This window comes from Palaemon carinicauda, chromosome 9 (genome assembly GCF_036898095.1).
Source record: "Palaemon carinicauda isolate YSFRI2023 chromosome 9, ASM3689809v2, whole genome shotgun sequence".
In the NCBI taxonomy this organism is placed as follows: Eukaryota; Metazoa; Arthropoda; class Malacostraca; order Decapoda; family Palaemonidae; genus Palaemon; species Palaemon carinicauda.
Window position 1 is genome coordinate 75858723 of NC_090733.1, and position 19199 is coordinate 75877921.

At 42.9% G+C, this 19199-nt stretch overlaps 1 protein-coding gene across 1 annotated transcript in view; it reads right to left on the minus strand.

Annotated features, from left to right (window-relative positions):
• The window catches only part of LOC137647002 (alpha-1-inhibitor 3-like), a 126509-nt gene that overhangs the window by 90352 nt on the left and 16958 nt on the right, over window positions 1-19199 (minus strand). Inside the window, exon 3 of the mRNA XM_068380109.1 lies at window positions 349-590. Coding sequence (XP_068236210.1) covers window positions 349-590 — 242 coding nt within the window. The remainder of the gene's footprint in view (window positions 1-348; window positions 591-19199) is intronic.

A 19199-nucleotide genomic window follows, 5' to 3' on the forward strand; every position in this document is an offset into this window, starting at 1 on the left:
AATAAAACACATTTTTTATTTATTATTTCTTTACAATTATCTTTTTTACATGCTTCTTTCATTTTATTGTCATGTGTAATTATATGTAGTAATTTATTAAGGAGTTAATATAGGTTTTTGGGCTGTGGAACGAATTATACAAATTACAGTGCATTCTTATGGGAATATTTGCTCCAACATTTGATTGTTTTAACATACAAAGCAGTTTCTGGAACGAATTAAGATCGTATGTAGAGGTACCACTTATCAATATGGCTTGGCACACTGTTAAAGATATAACAAAGTTTATAAACTGCGTGAAATTATTACGAGAAACAACAAGGCGACCACTTTATTTGTCAAACTTACATTATTCGTCGAAACATTCAAGATGGGACCAGTGACAGTTAGTAGCCTGAACTGCACTTTATCCCCAGGCTGATACTGATGTTTATCAGTCTGGATGAATACACGTTTGGTTGAACTAGAGCGTATGCGAATTCTCCCGGTGTGATTAAGATCCTTGCCACTCAAAGTGCCAGTGACATTGAAGCTCCCCTGGTAGAAGTCGGAATTAGACACATCCAGGTCATGACAAAATTCTGCCTTTCCTGGAATTAGATATAAAATGTTTATGGCAATATTCAATCTGTTATCAAATAATTCATAATCGAAAATTGATAAATGAGAAATATTTTGTTCAAGAAGTAACTGAGAATTATCTTGTTTTCTAAGTGTTTTGATAATATGGTTTTGACAATAAACACCAGTTATGCAGTGTGATATGCAAAACACCTAAGAATGTATACAATAAACTGATTTTTTAGGTCCCGTAGAGAGTAGGGCTCCCCTATGTGATGGGACCAGGAGAGCAGTCCTTAAAGTAAAGTAAGTAAAGTATTTTTGACTTCGTGTTTAACAGACACTTGGCAAGAGGAAATAATCGAAAAAGTTAAACGGTAATTATTGGCGTCACTGAGACCCATTTGAAGGACAGAGAAAAGTTAGATATCAATAGATATATGTCTAATAATAATAATAATAATAATAATAATAATAATGTTAAAACGGTGGAGAAAAGCTGAGAACAATCAAGGAAGAATAATAAAGAATGGTGGGGAAAATAAGAATTAATGGGGGTTTCACACCGGATGTCGATATATCGCATTGGTTCTATGGCTGCGGATGACTGCGCAGGCCAATATGCAGTTGTACGTGGGTGGAAAAAAAAAAAAAAAGTGGGGGGGGAGGCGGAGATTGGCGAACCAGTGACGCACGTACGTACTGGGATCTTTTTTCCTCGCATGCTTTGTATTTTTTTTTCTCTTTTTATCCAGTTCGTGATGGACGGATATCTGCAATTTACATTCGTTTGATCCTTTAAATATCACAAAGGTTTATTGCAATACTGCAATGATACCACAATCACTATGACTTATGGAAAATGGGAAAATTATTATCGATTGAAATGTGAAATATTTAGAGTTATAATACGGTAAATGTAAAATGTGTAAATTTAATTGGAGTCCTTTACTTTATGTATCTATAAATTTAATCCTTGCTGTGGTCCTATATCTCGTCAGGATTATGTTACATGGCTTCCTCGAACTCCTTTAAAAAGGAAGCTGATCCTTGAGATAAATCAAATCAACTGCGTATAGCTTTGGATGAGTTTGGAGAGGTTACGCAATCATCTCGTACATAAATATATACAATTTCGGACTGATTACGTACCAGACTGTGTGAATTAGTCCGCAACCAAAAATTAAACATTTTAATTTTTTTTTTCAAATCGACTTCGGACAACCTTAGAAAGGCCCTTACTACCACGTACAACATCGGACTGAATACGTAGCATTAGTACGAAATCCGGTGTGAAACCCCTATAGGAACCGTGTCTATAAGTCCTGGATTAGAATTGAAAATAAAAGATGAATGTTCGAAACGGTGTAATTTATGCCACACAAGATAACAAAACTAAAATATCTGTATATGTACTTAAAAAAGGTATAGACCAATAAAAGAAGAATTACATATAGCAAATAAGAGAAGAAAAACGGATTTTGAGCGAAGCGAAAAATCTATTTTTGGGTAAGATAGCCATGACGTCCTGATGGAAGGTTCCTACAGTAGCTTCCTTGGGTATATTTAACTACAGTGGATATTCCCAGAGAATTAAACTAAAGGTTATCACAGAATTCTAACTTCTGGTGCGAGTACCCTAAAGGTTTCCCTCTAGGATATCCTATATCAACAGGGGACGCATGTATTAACACGCCACATAGCTATCTGCAGCCTATATAGAGATAACACTTCGATATGGAAAGGTGGCTGAGTAACTGAGGAGCCGTTCCACAGTTACACTCATCCGTGGCTGCTTTTGGTACTCGAGACGTAAACAAACGGGTGCCATTGCTAAATGACGTCACGCCCGTCCTCATCCTGAGCTCAGCTTCTGCTAATCTCCATGATACAGCAGGTCAGGGAGGGGCCTGAAAGGCTGAACTAGAATAGACGGGAGGGTCCATCAGGACGTCATGGCTATCTCACCCAAAAATAGGTTTTTCGCTTCGCTCAAAATCCGTTTTTTGGGCTCAAGCCATGACGTCCTGATGGAAGTGTACCAGAGAATTAATGTATCGTGGAATTTTTCCCCTTTTTAATGCAAGTGCCAAGGGCTTCGAACAGTAGTATAGAACATGTCCTTACCAGAGATTCTATGATGAACTAGCTTCCTGCCCCCCTGGCAGGGAAGTCCTGGTGGACAATAGGAACATCTCGAAGCGATCATTGAAGAGCTACTCACCCAGCGGAGAGTTCGCGCTGGACTCGGAGACAAGACTAAGGTTAATATTCGGGTAGGAATATTATCAAGCATAGGTAAGTAAATAACATTTACTACTCTCCCTGGAGGAGAGATCGATCTGGTCTCGGAGACAGGACAGAGGTTAATATTCGAATAGGAATATTATCAAGGCATGAGTGAGCATATAACATCATGACATATATTATTCTTCTCATTATTCAGAGAAAAAGGGGATAAATGAAACTATAACAATCGTATATTTCTTGATAAAGAATAGGAGCGCAGAGAGACGCACATGGAATAAAATAGATATTTTATTTCAAAGATTGCAGATCATTATGGTAGTAATTACAATAAAGAATATAGAGTTTATTTACAATAATAAAATAATAATGTACATAGAAAATAAAGACTTTAATCTTGAATCTGAAAAGAAAATTTACTTTTTAGAAACACAAGTTCCAGAGGAACGTCAGTCTTTTTCAAAGAAAACACATCATGCCCTAGGGCATGTGGCACTCATGTAAAGTCTATAACATTTCACCTTGGTAAGAACAGTCTATTAGAAACACCAAGCATCCATTAAATCACTATGTATCACAAAAGGGTCAACACAGGCACCCGTAGAGTTAAAGTCCCAAGTAACTCACTGTTCTATGCAGAGTTAAACAGCAGGTTTCATAACACTACCTGCGGCTACCACGAAACGCTTAACTTCGTGCACTTGTTTTGCGTAGTGCTTGAAGAAAACGCGCGATGATTTCCAGCCTGTAAAGCTCTTGAGGCTTTCAAAATCCATACTTTGGAAGAAGTTCAGAAAAGAAGCGACTTTTCTAGGATCATGACCTACGGGTGTACTGTCAGGATCCGCTCTGCGAATGAAGTAGGTGATTTTCGCTCTTAGTTGTTTCAGTGACAGGTCGCTACCCGATGTTTCTCCTTTGAAGAGTTGTCCTCCACCAAAGTCTGAAGTTCTTCGAAGATAGACCTTAAGATTCTCCACTGGGCATAGAGAGACATCTTCCTTCAGGGGGCAGATTCTCCAAGGGCCCCATCTCTTGGTGGGTAGTTCATTCTTAGTGAGAAACGTGGGATCGGGGAAGAGGGTAAGCTCTCCTGTATCTGCGAACAGGATATGACCCTCTTCTCTTGATAATGCCACTATTTCACTGACTCGGGCTCCCGAGGCGAGAGCAAAAAGGAAGAAAACTTTTTGAGTCAAGTCTTTCAGAGGGCACGATTCGTTGTCCAGGCTAGAGGCAAAATGGAGCACCTTGTCCAGGGACCAGGAGATAGGTTTTGGTGGGGGTGCTGGGCGTAGTCTAGCGCATGCCTTTGGCAGTTTATTGAAGATATCACTGGACAAATCAATCTGGAAGGCATATAGGAGTGGTCTAGTCAAGGTCGATTTGCAGGTGGAAATCGTGTTGGCCACTAAGCCTTGTCCATGAAGGTGAATGAAGAAGGACATACAAAAATCAATGGTGATTTCCGTAGGATTTTTTGCCTTGACGGAAGAGACCCACTTTCTCCAGGAAGATTCGTATTGCCGTGTGGTAGATTCAGTCTTGTATTCCTTGAGGAAGTCTAAGCTTTTCTTCGAGATCCCAAACCTTTTCTTTGCGGCTAAGGAGAGAAAATCATGAGATGAAGGTCCCTGGCTTTCAGTGATGAAGCGAAGACAGTCGACTTCTGTACTTGTTGAGAGAGAACTAGACCCGGTAGGGGAATCAGCGTGGGCTGCAGCTCCAGGACCAGAGGGTACCAATTGCTCCGGGGCCATTTGGGAGCCACTAGGACCGCTGTCCCTTTGAAGGTTCTCAGTTTGGAGAGGACTTTCAGCAGAAGGTTGGGAGGGGGGAACAGGTATATCCTGGACCATCTGTTTCAATCCAGTGACATGGCATCTACTGCTTCTGCCTTGGGGTCCTTGTACGGGGCCACATATCGAGGAAGTTGATTGTTGTCGCTCGTCGCGAAGAGATCGATCTGAAGTTCCGGGCCTTGGTGAGAGATGAAGGAGAATGATCTTGCGTCTAGAGACCATTCCGACTCTATTGGGCTTGTCCTTGATAGAGCGTCCGCCATCACGTTGCGGAATCCTTGTAGGTGAACTGCAGACAGGTGCCATTTCTTCTTTTCTGCCAAACAAAAGATCGGAAGAAGTACCTGATTTATCTGGGGTGATCTCGAGCCCTGACGATTGAGACATCTGACTACCACCGAGTTGTCCAGAGTCAGACGAATGTGGATCGAGGGAGGCGGGGAGAGCTTCTTCAGGGTGAGAAGAACCGCCATGGCCTCCAAGATGTTGATGTGAAATGTCTTGAATAGGGGGAGACCATGTTCCTTGAACCTGTTGTTGGTGGGAGTGACCTCCCCAACCCTCCAGTGAAGCGTCTGTGTGGATGTTGATCGATGGAGGCGGGTGTTGAAGAGGAATGGACCTTTTCAGGGCCTTTGCTTCTGACCACGGCTTTAAGAGTAAGCGAAGTCTGTTTGGAAGCCGTCTCTTGAGGTCTCTTCGAGCGATGGATGCGAAACGTCTCCAGACTCCCGCGGCATCCTTTAGCTGTGCGCGAAGCACTGGGTTTGTCACAGAGGCGAACTGTAGAGAGCCGAGAACTTGTTCCTGTTGTCGTCTTGAGATCCGTTTGGATTTTAGAAGCCTTCTGACAGACCCTGCTATTTCCTTCCTTTTCTTCTGTGGGATGGAAAGGCGGTGTGACTGAAGATCCCAATGGATTCCCAACCATTGGAACTTCTGAGCTGGAGAGAGGCGAGATTTCTCGGTGTTTATCTTGAAGCCCAGATGCTCTAGGAACTGGGTGACTTTGTTGCAGGCTCTTACACAATCTTCGGGCGATGTCGACCAGACTAACCAGTCGTCTAGGTAGGCCATCACTTGGACGCCCTGAAGACGGAGCTGTTGGACGATTGCGTCTGCCAGCTTGGTGAAGATCCGTGGAGCCACGTTGAGCCCGAAGGGCATGGCCCTGAAGGCGTAACTTTTCCTTTGGAATCGAAATCTTAGGTAGGAGGAAGCGTAATGATTCATTAGGATGTGCTAGTAGGCATCCGCCAGGTCTATGGAGACCGTGTAGGCCCTTTGAGGCAGAAGGGTCCTTATTTGTTGCAGAGTCAGCATCTTGAATTTGTTGTTCGCAATGAACTAGTTGAGAGGGGATAAGTCTAGAATGACTCTGAGTTTGTCGGAGTCTTTCTTGGGAACACAAAAGAGTCTTCCTTGGAACCTGGTTGACTTTACCCTCCTGATCACCTTCTTGTTCAATAGTTCCAGGACATATTCTTCTTGGAGGGGGGTTGACTGTTGGAAGAATTGCTGGAAGGCTGGGGGTGGTTGAGTCCAGCTCCAGCCCAGTCCCTTCTTGACGATGCTGTGTGCCCAGGGATTAAAGGTCCAACGATCCTGGAATTGGCGGAGTCTATCTCCCACCGGAAGCACTTCATTGCTTCTGGTGTCCCGAGGGTTTGCCACCTCGGCCGCTAGCTCCCCTTCCTCCTCTGCCTCTGGAGGGACGGCGAGAAGAATCTCTGCCAGAGCCTCTGCTTGAGCCCCTACCTCTGGGACGAAAGGTAGTCGAGTGTTGCTCGTATGCAGGGGTGAAGACCGGCAACTGCGACGCCACCGGTTGGGGGACCAACTGAAAGGTCTGTTGCGGCTGCGTAGCCACTTGGGGAGTAGCGGGACCCGGAAACTGTCGTCTCTGTTGACGTCGCTGGGGTTTGGGCTTTGAAGCCTTCCTCTTAGGCTGAGGGCCATCATCCTGAGAGGACTTCCTCTTGCGGGACATGCCCCACTTATGGAGAAGGTTCCTATTCTCCATGGCAGCTTTGTCCACTATCTCTTTCACCAAGGTAGATGGGAAGAGATACTTGCCCCAGATATTGGAGGAAATCAGCCTCCGGGGTTCGTGTTTCACTGTCGCGTTAGCAAACACGAATTCACGACAGGCTCTGCGAGCCCTAGTGAAGCTATATAGGTCCTTGGTTACAGTCGCCAGGTGCGACTTAGCTAGGACCATATAAAAGTCCGGGACTCTAGTATCGCCGGCCATGAGCTCAAGCTGTACCTGGTGGGATAGCGACGCGGCGAGTCTCTCCTTCGTATTCTGTTCCCTACGAAGGAGGTGATCATGCAGCCTTGGGAGGTCCTCATTGAATTGACGACCGGCTACGTCAGGCTCCAGTTTCCCTACCGTGAAGGTCGACTGGATGTCTTTCCAGTGCCTATCATCGGGGGGAAGAGTAATGGAGAAGGGTCTGCACTCCTCCAGTGCAGGGCAAGGTTTCCCTTCCTCCACTGCCTTTATGACCGCTGTGAAGGCCTTTTCGATGAAGGGGAAGGTCGCAGAATTTGGCACAACGAAGGTTGGATGCTTCTTGCTAAGCGCCGGCATTTTGGAGTTAGTGAAACCCCTACTCTTCACCGCCTGAGCTAACATAGCTTGGGCCTTTGCGAGATTGAACACAATAACTTCCTTTGGTTCGGTCGCCTCCTTTGAGGCTGGTTCGGACCTGAGCCGGACGTAACAGTCCGGATAAGCCTCGAAATTTGGGAAGAACTCCACTTCTTCCAGCAATTGGCATATGCTCGGCGTATCTCCATGAGTTAGCTTCCGAGCAGGTGGGGAGGTTCTTAACCGAAATCCTTTTCGGTTGCTTGAAGCTGACGAGAGTCGTCCAGAATTGTTCCTGAGTTTCTCGTAGCTTCTTTTCCATGAGGGCTTCAAGCATCTTGAAGACCTCTTGAGTGGCCGATGGAAGAGGGTCCGGGGTGGCAGAAGTCAAAGGAACAGGTTCCTCGGACGGTGCAGGAGTTGCTGGGGGAGCAGGAGCGACCTCGGTCTCCGATTCAGGGTATTCCACCTGATCTTCCTCATAGTCGAGTTCCTCGCCCATGAGGTTCTTCTCCGTCTCTTCTGACACCTCCGACATACGTTCCACGTTGTCGGAATCAAGATGGCACTCACGCATGGACTGAGCCATGACCACATCAGGTTCCACCACGATCTGGACGGTGGGGATCTGATCACGGGGGACCACTGAGTCTTTTGATGCTTTTGGGAAAAGCAAGGCCCTCAAGTCTTCGTTGGGAAGATACGGTCCAATGGCGTTCTTCTGGAAGCCACGCACCCATTTGCGTAGCTTCTCCCTAGTAATGTCCCTTGCCTCCACAGAAGGAGGATCGTCGAACGCCTCGACAAGAAGACTTTTGCAGACTGTACAGCTCTGCGGGTTCCAATACTTCAAGTCGCCTTTCTTGGCGGCGCAGGGGGCATGGGTCCGGCACGCCTTGTGCCCGTAGAAGTCCGGGCGCTTCACCCCGCAGAAGTTACTCTCACACTTCAGATACTCCTCCTGTAAAAGAAAGAGATCATGAGTACATGGAAGGCATAAGAATGACTTATATTACTCTAAAATTAAGGATAACTTAATCTAAAATTAAGAATAACTTAATTATAAGAACATATTAATGCTTAAGATTAATGAGCGGGAAATGAAGTAGATAGACACATACTTGTGAATCCCGCCCAGCCGGTTACCGTAACCTTATCCGTAGACAAACCGTTACCTTATCTGTAGACAATTCCTTTGTGCCCGAAGGTCACAATGAGGGAAATCCGTATGGATGAGCCAAGCTAGGCTTTTAACATTAATTGTCCGCAGAGTGTAATAGGGTCTGAGACCACTCAGATCCCTGGGGGAGAGGGGGCATAGGATAAAACCCTTATTAAATGTAGGTTCCAGCAATCGATTGCACTAAGATACACAGAGTATGCTGGAATTATTGTAATGTGCAATCAAACCGCATAGCCACATTCTTGGATGGTAAGACAATACCTATATGGAAGTGGCCAAGCCATCTGGCTGCAGTATATTGACTGTCGGCATGTTGCCGGCAGCCAGGGAAGGGGTACATGTCCCTTAACGTCTCATGAGGGTGCCGGCAGAACGACGGCACACAGGAGGCCGGTCCTGCAGGGTGGAAGGCATCAAGGCAGACACACTGAGTATCTATAAGGATAATACCATAGTGGCGACCGCCGGCACAGCGGCAGGTTGTCGGCAGGGGGCGGCGGCTCCGGCAGCCGAAGGCTGACGGCATGGTGAGCCTAGGATCAATTCATAAGATAGATATGTATATGGTCGTATACCTAGATTGCTGGCAATCAATGCCGGCATGCGGGAGGCCGACTCCGAAAGTCGGCCGGCTGTTACTAGGTAAAACGAAGGGTGGGACGTCGGCGATAAGCCGACGGAAGGCGGCAGCCTCCGGCACACGGAAGGCTGACGTCTTAAAGGGGGAGAGGCATCTTATGAAAGAATGTCACCTGAGGTAGTGGCGGTTATCGCCGGCAGTAGAGACGGCAAGGGACCGGCACCAGGATAGAAAGAGAGAAAGGTAAGGAGGGATGGAAGGGGTAAGATCCTATACCCCTCCGGCATCCCTCCGGAGAGAGTGCACTCATGATAGGAGTGGATACTCCTAACATCCGGCGGCAGGGAGCCGGGTGCCTGTGGTAACCCAAGGGAGGGATAGAGGGCACTCAAAGAGGGGGGAATCCTCCGCCGGCAGGACCGCCACTGGCAACCACCCCCATAGAACGCAATGAAGGGTATGGGTACCAGAGCGGCCAGCTTAGCAGGAGAACAGTGTTAGCACTACCACTCCATCCAAGGGAGGAGTTGTAGGACTAAGGACAGAGGTGTGTAGGCAAGCCTACACCAAAGGGATAGGTGGGGAGGGAGAAGAATGGGTCTTTCTAAAGAGGAGACTCTGCATGAGAACGGCCACCAAGGTAAGGGAGAACGCTCCCTAACCTAGGATAGGTAGCCCAGATCGAGAACGGTACGAATGAACCGTCTCAAACTATAATAAGGCAGAGTCAATCCCCAGAGCTTAACCTAGTGTAGGAGGACTAACTCCTAGGCTAGGAAAGCTTGAAAGACACATCGCTAGTTGCAGGGAGGAAGGAGTAACCCAACCAGGTGCAACTGAGGAAGGGCAGGGCCCTTCCTAATCTCTCAGGCACGACCCTAAGGGAGGGTCATTCCCTTAGGGTAGGCTGAGAAGCGATAAATACTCTGGTTGTAGACGAGATTCCCCTATATAGAAGGGAAAGCAAGTCTACCCAGAGGGAATGCCCGCAGGCAGGGGGAATAGGGAGCATATAAGGGTTCCTACATTAGGTTAGGAGGGGATGATACACAATCAACACTGTCCCTTATATGGTCCCCGAAGGCGAAAACACTTACATCACAGTAAATAGTATGTTTAATAATGCCACAATCTTCATAACTTAACTTAGGAACACTGGTATATATCATGCATGAAAACAAGCACTAGGCTGTCCAGCCTAGGGGCTAAGCTAGCGATCTAGTATGGGGTCGAACAGCGACCAAGTCTGATGAGCGCTAAAACACGATATAAAGATTCCCTAGCTATGAAGACTAAATAACTAATAATATTAATTAGTTAAATGACCGGAGAGGGCTGTTCTGGCTAACTAAATAAAGCATGCAACATGAACAGCGGCGCCATAAAATGGCGCGTCCGGTATCGGCACAGCTCTGCCACAAAACAAAATATTTACGAAAAGTAGAAGTTACTTTACGGCTAGAGCTTATTTAAACAATACTGGGACCTGGTACTCAACTTTCCAGAAGAAGGCGAGGCTGAAGGTAGCGACATAACGGCGATGTAAGCTGATAAAGTAAGCACTTGGGGAAATCCTACTTAGCAAAGAAGCTACAGGCGAAAGGATGAGGACGAACGTGACGTCATTTAGCAATGGCGCCTGTTTAATTACGTCTCGAGTACCAAAAGCAGCCACGGATGAGTGTAACTGTGGAACGGCTCCTCAGTTACTCAGCCACCTTTCCATATCGAAGTGTTAACTCTATATGGGGTGCAGATAGCTATGTGGTGTGTTAATACATGCGTCCCCTGTTGATATACGATATCCTAGAGGGAAACCTTTAGGGTACTCGCACCAGAAGTTAAAATTCTGTGATAACCTTTAGTTTAATTCTCTGGGAATATCCACTGTAGTTAAATATACCCAAGGAAGCTACTGAAGGAACCTTCCATCAGGACGTCATGGCTTGAGCCCAAAAAAGTAATTGTAATGGACGACTATAATGGCAAAGGAGGAAAAATAAAAACAATAAAAATATCATCAAAATCATGTAAAATGCCATTAAAAAGGGCAAGAGTCCAACATGATAATTACTGATGGAATGTGTAAATATTAAGGAATGTAGACTTGAGTGGAAAAAGATAATAAATTCGTGGTCTATTATGCCCTAATCAGGGAAGAAGATGAAGGCATTTCCAGCATACCAATAGATGAAGATATCAACAAAAGATAATACACTCAGATCACTCTGCAGTCTTACTTTGAGATGACTGGGTGAAATGAAATTTGTGGACGAGATCTTAAAGGTTTAATGTTTTAAAAGACGCTCATGAAGGACAGAGAAAACGGACCAGTAACAATGCCCTAGCTAGCAGGACAATTTCCTAGAGACTGACCATATATACATATGATCAACACCCTAGCACCCTCTAAACCCAAGCTAGGACTACGGAGGGCCAGGTAATGGCTGCTGATAACTCAACGGCTAGAATTACAGGTTACTCCAAACCATGTATCCTTAAGTCACAATGATGGTGAGGTGGCGGACACTACAAAAAACTATCGAGCTTGAGCAATACTCGAACCCCCGTCTGGCAGATCGCCAGGCAGGGAAGTTTTTAACAGGCCGACTCAAAGGCATAGGTTCGAGTCCTTGCCCAGCTAGAATAACTTATCACAAAGAATTGACAGTGGATATTTGTTCCCAAGGGTAAATTTCAATATCAAATTACTGTTTTTGTTAATATTTTCATATACTGTACAGCATGTGTGTATATTTATATGTAAATAAAAGTATCTATTTATGTAAATTATACATAATTGTATATATACTAGATTACCCCACCCGACAGAAATGACTTAGATATTTAGGTAGATAAGCATGCACTCACACACATATTCAACTCTTCCCACCCCTCCCCCTTTCTAAACTACAACTCGGCAGTTTCGGCAATATGTGAGAGATTGTGGTTTCCGAGTGTATCTCTCTGGGCACCCCCTGAGGTTATAACTACTTGCTCTCCCCTCCCCCCCACATGGGCGTGACAGGAAATATATACTGTATGTATATATATATATATATATATATATATATATATATATATATATATATATATATATGTATATATATATATATATATATATATATAGGCCTATATATATATATATATATATATATATATATATATATATATACAATATATATATATATATACAACCAAGCTACTGTGCATCAAATTTTCTATACTTAGAAAAACAATATCTTGTGTGAACTTTTTCTACTATTTTTTTTAAGGTCGTTCGCTTACTGAAGCCTGGGCGGATGAGACAACTCACACAAAAGATAAAGAAATTTAGTAAGACATTTTGGTTACTTGTGCTTATAAGAACATCGTCTTGTTTTAGAAATAAAGAATAGAACAGGAAAGTAGGGATTTTGTATGACGGTTCCTACGATAAAGTCCTTTCTATAGTGTCCGAGGGCTCTTGCTGAATTATAAATCTAATTGAATAGGTGTGCAGTATACTTCATCCCTCTTATCTCGTTCACTACCCATAAGGTCGAGGTCCCATTTTCAAATGCATAGTTAAAAATATGTATGTCTACTCTAGATACTAGAGCTTTCAAATATCCGGTCATATAATTAAAAACTCACACTAGACATCCGAAAGATTGAAGATATAAAAGATTATCTCGTTTTCTAAGTGCTTCGATAATATGAATTTGACAAACACTTATTATTATTATTATTACGTATTATTATTATTATTATTATTATTATTATTATTATTATTATTATTACCTAAGCTACAATCCTAGCTGTTAAAGCAAGATGTTATAAGTATAAGGGCTCCAACAGCGAAAAATAGCCCAGCGAGGAAAAGAAACAAGGAAATAAATAAACAACAAGAGAAGTAATGAGCAATTAACGTAAATTATTTTAAGAATGGTAATAACATTGAAAAAGACCTTTCATTATTAAACTATAAACACTTCAAAAAAAAAAAAGGAAGAGAAATAGGATAGTGTGCCTGATTGTACCCTCAAGCAAGAGAACTCTAATCCAAAACAGTGAAAGACCATGGTACAGAGACTATGGTAGGCTACTACCCAAGACTAGAGAACTATAGTTTGATTTTGGAGTGTCCTTCTCCTAGAAGAGCTGCTTACCATAGAAAAAGAGTCTCTTCTACCCTTACCAAAAGGAAAGTAGCCACTGAAGAGTTACAATGCAGTAGTTAAACATCGAGTAAAGAACTGTTTAGTAATCTGAGTGTTATCAGGTGTATGAGGACAGAGGAGAATGTGGAAAGAATAGGCCAGCCTATTCAGTGGATGTGCAGGGAAAGGAAAAATGAGCCGTAACTAGAGAGAAGGATACAATATAGTATTGTTTGGCCAATCAAGGATCCAATAACTTTCTAGCTGTAGTATTTCAACGGGTGGCTGGTGCCCTGGTCAACTTACTACCTGCAGTATGCTGCGTGATACCCTGAATACCTGAGAAAGTATACGATAAACTGACCTATTGGGTCCTGAAAGTCCCAGGGTTCTCCTGGGTGATAGGACCAGGAAAAGAATCCTTTAAAGCATAGTAAGTAAAATCCAAATAAGATATCAACTTGAGTTTTCAGATTTCGTTCGCAGTATAACAGTTTATGCTGGTCCAAGTCTCGGTGAAAGAAGGTGGTCTTATCTATTGCACCACATTTTACAACGAACATTGACCCGTTAGCGTTTAGCTTCAGGGTAATTTCTAGGAAGACCACTTTGCCAAGCATCTTTTTTCTTATTATGTTCTTTCCGTCGACTGTCGGTAGCGAAGGACGTTTTCTTTCAGTCAAGGGAGTCCTATGCACTACAGGACTCACCAAAATCTGATTGCATACATCCTTGTGTATTTAACGTATCACACACCTTATTTCGTATTTTGTCAAATCCACATTATCGAAACACTTAGAAAACACGAAAATCTTCAGTTTCTTCTTGAAAGCCTTAAGTGGGATCTTTTTTTTTCAGATGTTTAGTGGGAGCTTTTTGTTACAACGACTGCTTTCGGAAGTTGATTTATAAGTGAATAGTATATTTTATTAATAAACTGAGAATTAAGTCGTTCAAAAAAGGAAAACTATGTTAAGTTATTAAGACCATAAAACGGCCAGACAATGCCTTTACTGTTTATGAAAAGTCCACAGTCTTAATACCATTTTCTTAATTATCACGATCTTTCAGTACATATTTTAATTAAAATCTTTGACTAATGGAGAATTAGTCATCTTTCAAAATTATTATAATTATTGCTCATATTACAAAGAAGACGATCATCAAAATGAAGTTATAGTGTGGTATGACTTGTATTCCCGTAGGATTTTATTGCCAAATTTAATTTCATTGTTTTATCTGGAACGTGACAAAATTTTCCCCTCGAACCCCATTGAATCAGTCATTTTTAAAATGGCAGCCGGCAATTTCAAGAAAATAGAAAAATTCAACATATCTTGACTTCTATTACACATAGGAAAATCTTTTTGGTGCCCATACACATATTTTCAGGTTTGAGCTTGAGGGTACACTCGGGAACACTATCTTATATTAGTTCTCTTCCTCTTGTTTTCATTTTTTTTTTTTTTATAGATGAAAGACTGAATTTGATGTTATTGTTCTTGAAATATTTTATTTTTTCATTATTTTCCCTGTTGGAGGTCTTGGGTTTATAGCATCCTGATTTTCCAATTAGGGTTGTAGCAGAGCAAGTAATAATAATAATAATAATAATAATAATAATAATAATATAATAATAATATAACAGGAAATGCCTATGCCCAATCCTAATGATAACTTCTCAAGATAAGTGCCACAATCAGGCGGATGTTTTCAATTTTTTATCAATCTAAATCTCATTTTCTCTTTCCAGTGGTGAAAGGTCACATAATCATCATATGTGTTGTGTACTGCACGATACATACAGCGGAAATTGCAAAATAAAATGTCACTTAATGTTTTACCCCTCTAATCCAGCAAACAGTATTCCTAATTTCCAGGTTTTCTGTTCCTGCATTGCAGAATAACATGATACTATCACCACTAAATAATATAGTTATATAACATCAGTTTACTGATAAGGAATTTTTAATCCTTTCCTATCACACATGATCTTAATAATATATTTTTGTTTCAGGTGTCCAAAGCAATAATCTAAACCAGTAATCTCTGAGCAGCCATGGCCACCAGCACGGCTTGCATCATCTGTAACGAGGGGGCCACAGACTCCAACACACTTCTCAGCAATACCACAATAAACCTCCAGCTACTGGAATACTCCAAGGAGAGGGTGGGCTTGGGGCGATAGGAATTACAAAGACTTGTTGACCATATAGACAGTTTGAATGAAACTGAACTGACCTCCGTATACTACCATAGTGATTGTCACAAAACAAATTGTAAAAGGGCCAAAATTTGTAGGCTGAAACCAAAAAGAAGTGATGATAAGAGCCCGAGGTTCTCCCGAGGACCTGGACGTCCATCTTTTGAATTAACTTCCTGCCCTGAATGCATGAAAATTGCACAAAAAGCCCCGGCATGCATTTTTACTCCATACAAGTTTTGTGGCAGGGATAGTTCAGAGCTGCATCGTGTCTTCACAGATAGCACTTTTCCTGTATATCAAACTAGAAACCAGGGATGACCTTTAAGAACGTGTGTGTCTGACTTGGAACAAGTCGGTAATGCAGTTGTTCTAGGAAGATATTATCATTTAAATTGTTTGCAATACGCAAAGCGCACCTGCAATAAGTGCAATTTGATGATATAAAGGTTATCCGTACCTTATGTGACAGATAATTCTCATTGTTCAGAACACATTGACTAATGACAACGTGTCTCTGAGTATGGCTGAACTGAATGATGAATACTTGTCAATTCTGAAGAGATACTTGATATACACCGGTAGCACAGGTAACTACCGCAAGCACTTGAAAGGTTTATCCACTGGATGTCTTCCAAACATACGCTTCATCACAACTGTTTAACGTAATGAGCTTATCACGATCGTTCTTAAAACAGCTGTAAGCATGGAAATTGAGCATCAAACTTCCATGTTAGACTGCAGTAAGCTTGTAAGCTAACTCAAGAGTATGGCTGACGTTTGGCACAATGAGATTTTGTATCACCAGAGCTGGACATTTAAAAGCAATAGTTGATGACGTTGAACACCTCCAGTGCTCCAGATTTTCCTCAGTTGCATTCTCTTTGGGTGACATGCATGTACCTAATCACAGATGTGCAACCAGGAGATAAACAAAAACACAAATGTTGCATGTCGGTTCATCATTCAGAATACCAGAAGTAACCAGCAGGCACAATAATAGGTAAAGAAAAGTGAATTTGAGCATACGGTATAGACACCACTTCCCATAGGCTTGCCTCTTGCAATCCACTCCAGGGTGTGCAACAAGTATTTTGTCGTCAACAACCTGTCTGAGCTCTACATTGGCTATAATTAGCAGGAGATCCTTGACCTCGAAAACGTCTAGAGAAAGGTATCATTGACACATGGATGCAACTGGTGGATTTTTTCTGTCTTCTTTCGTGAAGGAAGGTGTTAATGTATGGTTTACAGTTGACAAAATCAATCTGTTAGAAAACACCCCAACTGGCCAAAACACCTTTCATGGGGCAGTGGTCATCATGAATCAGAGAAAACCGGATGGTGAACCAGTCAACCAGACCCTAGTTATTCCAGAGAAGCGTAATTTTTTCTCGACATCCCTAGATGTCAGATACTTGAACGAACCAGTGATCAAACAGAAACCAATTCACTTTGATGAATACCAACATTGCAAACGACCAATGACGTCTAAAGACTACACCTAGACTTGGATGCTCGCAAACTATTTTACAGCAAGTGTGCCTGCAAAGTTGGATGTGCGGGGAGATGTAGTTGTTGTAAGAATGACTTACCATGTACTCAAATTTGATATTTGCAAATGTTACGGCAGTGATTGCTGAAATGATGACATCGAATGTTAGGTTAAAAATTTGTTTTCTGTCTGGTTATGATTGATAATCAAAACTTTTTGTTTTGTCTATAAGAATTACAAAAGTGTTTTTGGGCTCAGGCCACGTCGTCCTGATGGAAGTTCCTATTAGGTAGCTTTCTAGGGTGTATTTGACTACAGTGATATTCCCAGAGAATTTTACCTTAAGGTATCCAGAATTCTAACTCCTGGAGCAAATATCCCTAAATAATCTCACAGGGATATCACATAATATCAGAGGACGTATTCTTGACACGTCACATAGCTATCTACGCCCCAAACAGTATTAACGCTTCGAGGGGGTATAGTGACAAGAATCTGAAACGAGAATGAAAAGAGAGCCGCTCATAAGGCATCTCTCCTATTCCGTTTCCAGTGTGTATCTGATGAAGGCGGTAGCGCCCTCTTTATTCCTTTTCGTGTAGCTCTACTACTCGGTGTTTTCCCTTGTGTTCTCTCGTTATTTTGGATTTAATTCAACATTTTGATGACTTCTCCGGCCTCTTCTGCCTCTAGGAAGTTGAGTATTATCTTTACTATGTATAAATATAAGCTCTTGTTGTTTTGAATTAAATCAAAAGTGATTTTAATGTAAACAAGAGCTGTTGCCTACCAGAGGCATCCTGGATGCTATCGCTCGCTCTTATGGGTCATTTAGTTAGCTGGAGCGACGTTCCCGGTTTGTTACGCTTTAATAATTTAGCTATCTAGCTCCGCTAGGAATGCTTATATTATACCGTCAGTTTTAGCTCGGTGATTTCGACACGGGTCGAGGTACCAATCTTGCTCTTCGTGAGGCTTCGTAGCCTAGACGTCTGGCACCAGTACTTTAACGCATGATATAAGTTTTTCCGAATGTTATATTATTGAAGTTATAGGCAAATATTTTATACATGTAAAACATTGTTGAATGTTTTTTCCCAGATTGTATACGAGAGAGTTTCGGTGATTTAGGTAATCGATTCTCGTCTTACCAAGTCTAGTATTCTAGGTACAGTAGTATACTTTCGCATATCCCCGATTGTTCTTTTCTCCTCCGGAGGCTAAGTTCAATCCCTCTCTCCCTCTGTAAGCCTTCGGCTTAATCCTAGTGGTTCTATCTGTATAATAATTCAGGTATAACTATTCTAGGATATGTCTTTCCTGACCTGATAACCAGAGTGACTGGTTTTTTGGGTTAGGGCAGAACATCAGAGTTTCTAGTCTGTGGTCTGCTTCTTCCCAGCATAGAGAAAGAGTCTCCTTTGCTAGGTTAGGGGCAGACACAGGAAGCTTTGCTTCCCTAGTCCATGTTGGAAGGATGATTCCTTCCTCTAGTGGCCTAGCAGACTGTCCTGTGTTGTTTTTCTCGGGCTGGAGAATGAGTTTTCTCTGTTGCCCGGCGAAATAACTTCCCCTAACTTTGTTCTGGTTGGGAGGAGGTTAGCAAGTATTGCCAGTCTTCCTCCCTAATAGGAAACTCTTGGTTAGGATGAGCTTCCCTAACGGCTGAGTGTGTCTCCTGCTAGAACGAAGTTTATAGGACCCTTATCCCTTCCCCACCTCTCTTTCTTTTATTTTCTTTTGGCCGCAGTCCTACTTCCGTACCTAGTATAGGTTAGGATGGAGGACAGGCTCAGCTCTCTGCCGGCTGGCACTACGTGTCGGCCGGCAGAGATCCCTTTTTTCTTTGCAGAGTGAACCCCAGACCTCCCTTGGTCTCCCTTCCATGTCTGCCAGTAGAGCCCGGCAGGCTATGGATTCTTTGGAAGCCTGAATGCTACATTCTCCCCTTCCATAAATTCACTCTTTCTGGATGGAAGGTCGTACGGCAATGCCGCCTTATAACCTTACATCCATACTGTTTCTCTGACTATTGAGTTGCACCCCTAACCCGGCTGCCGGCTTAACAGCCGACAGCCGGGCAGGTGGAGGTTCTCTGGTTCTTGGCTACTGTCGGCGGGCATGGGTTTTATTACCTTTGCCGGCTGGCAGTGGAAACACAGCCCGAATCTGCTGGCCACTATGATTAGCAGCCGGCAGCCGGGTATTAGTGTTTTCAGCCATCGGCTGGCAATGATTGCCGGCCGGCACACAGTCGCGAATCAGGGGCTGCCGCCTATTAGTTAAAGATAGTATATCTTTGAACTATACAGGGGCAGTTGCCGGCCGGCACGTGCAGGCGCACGCCGGCACAACAGCATGTGATGTACAGTAGTTGTTGTATTCGTAGT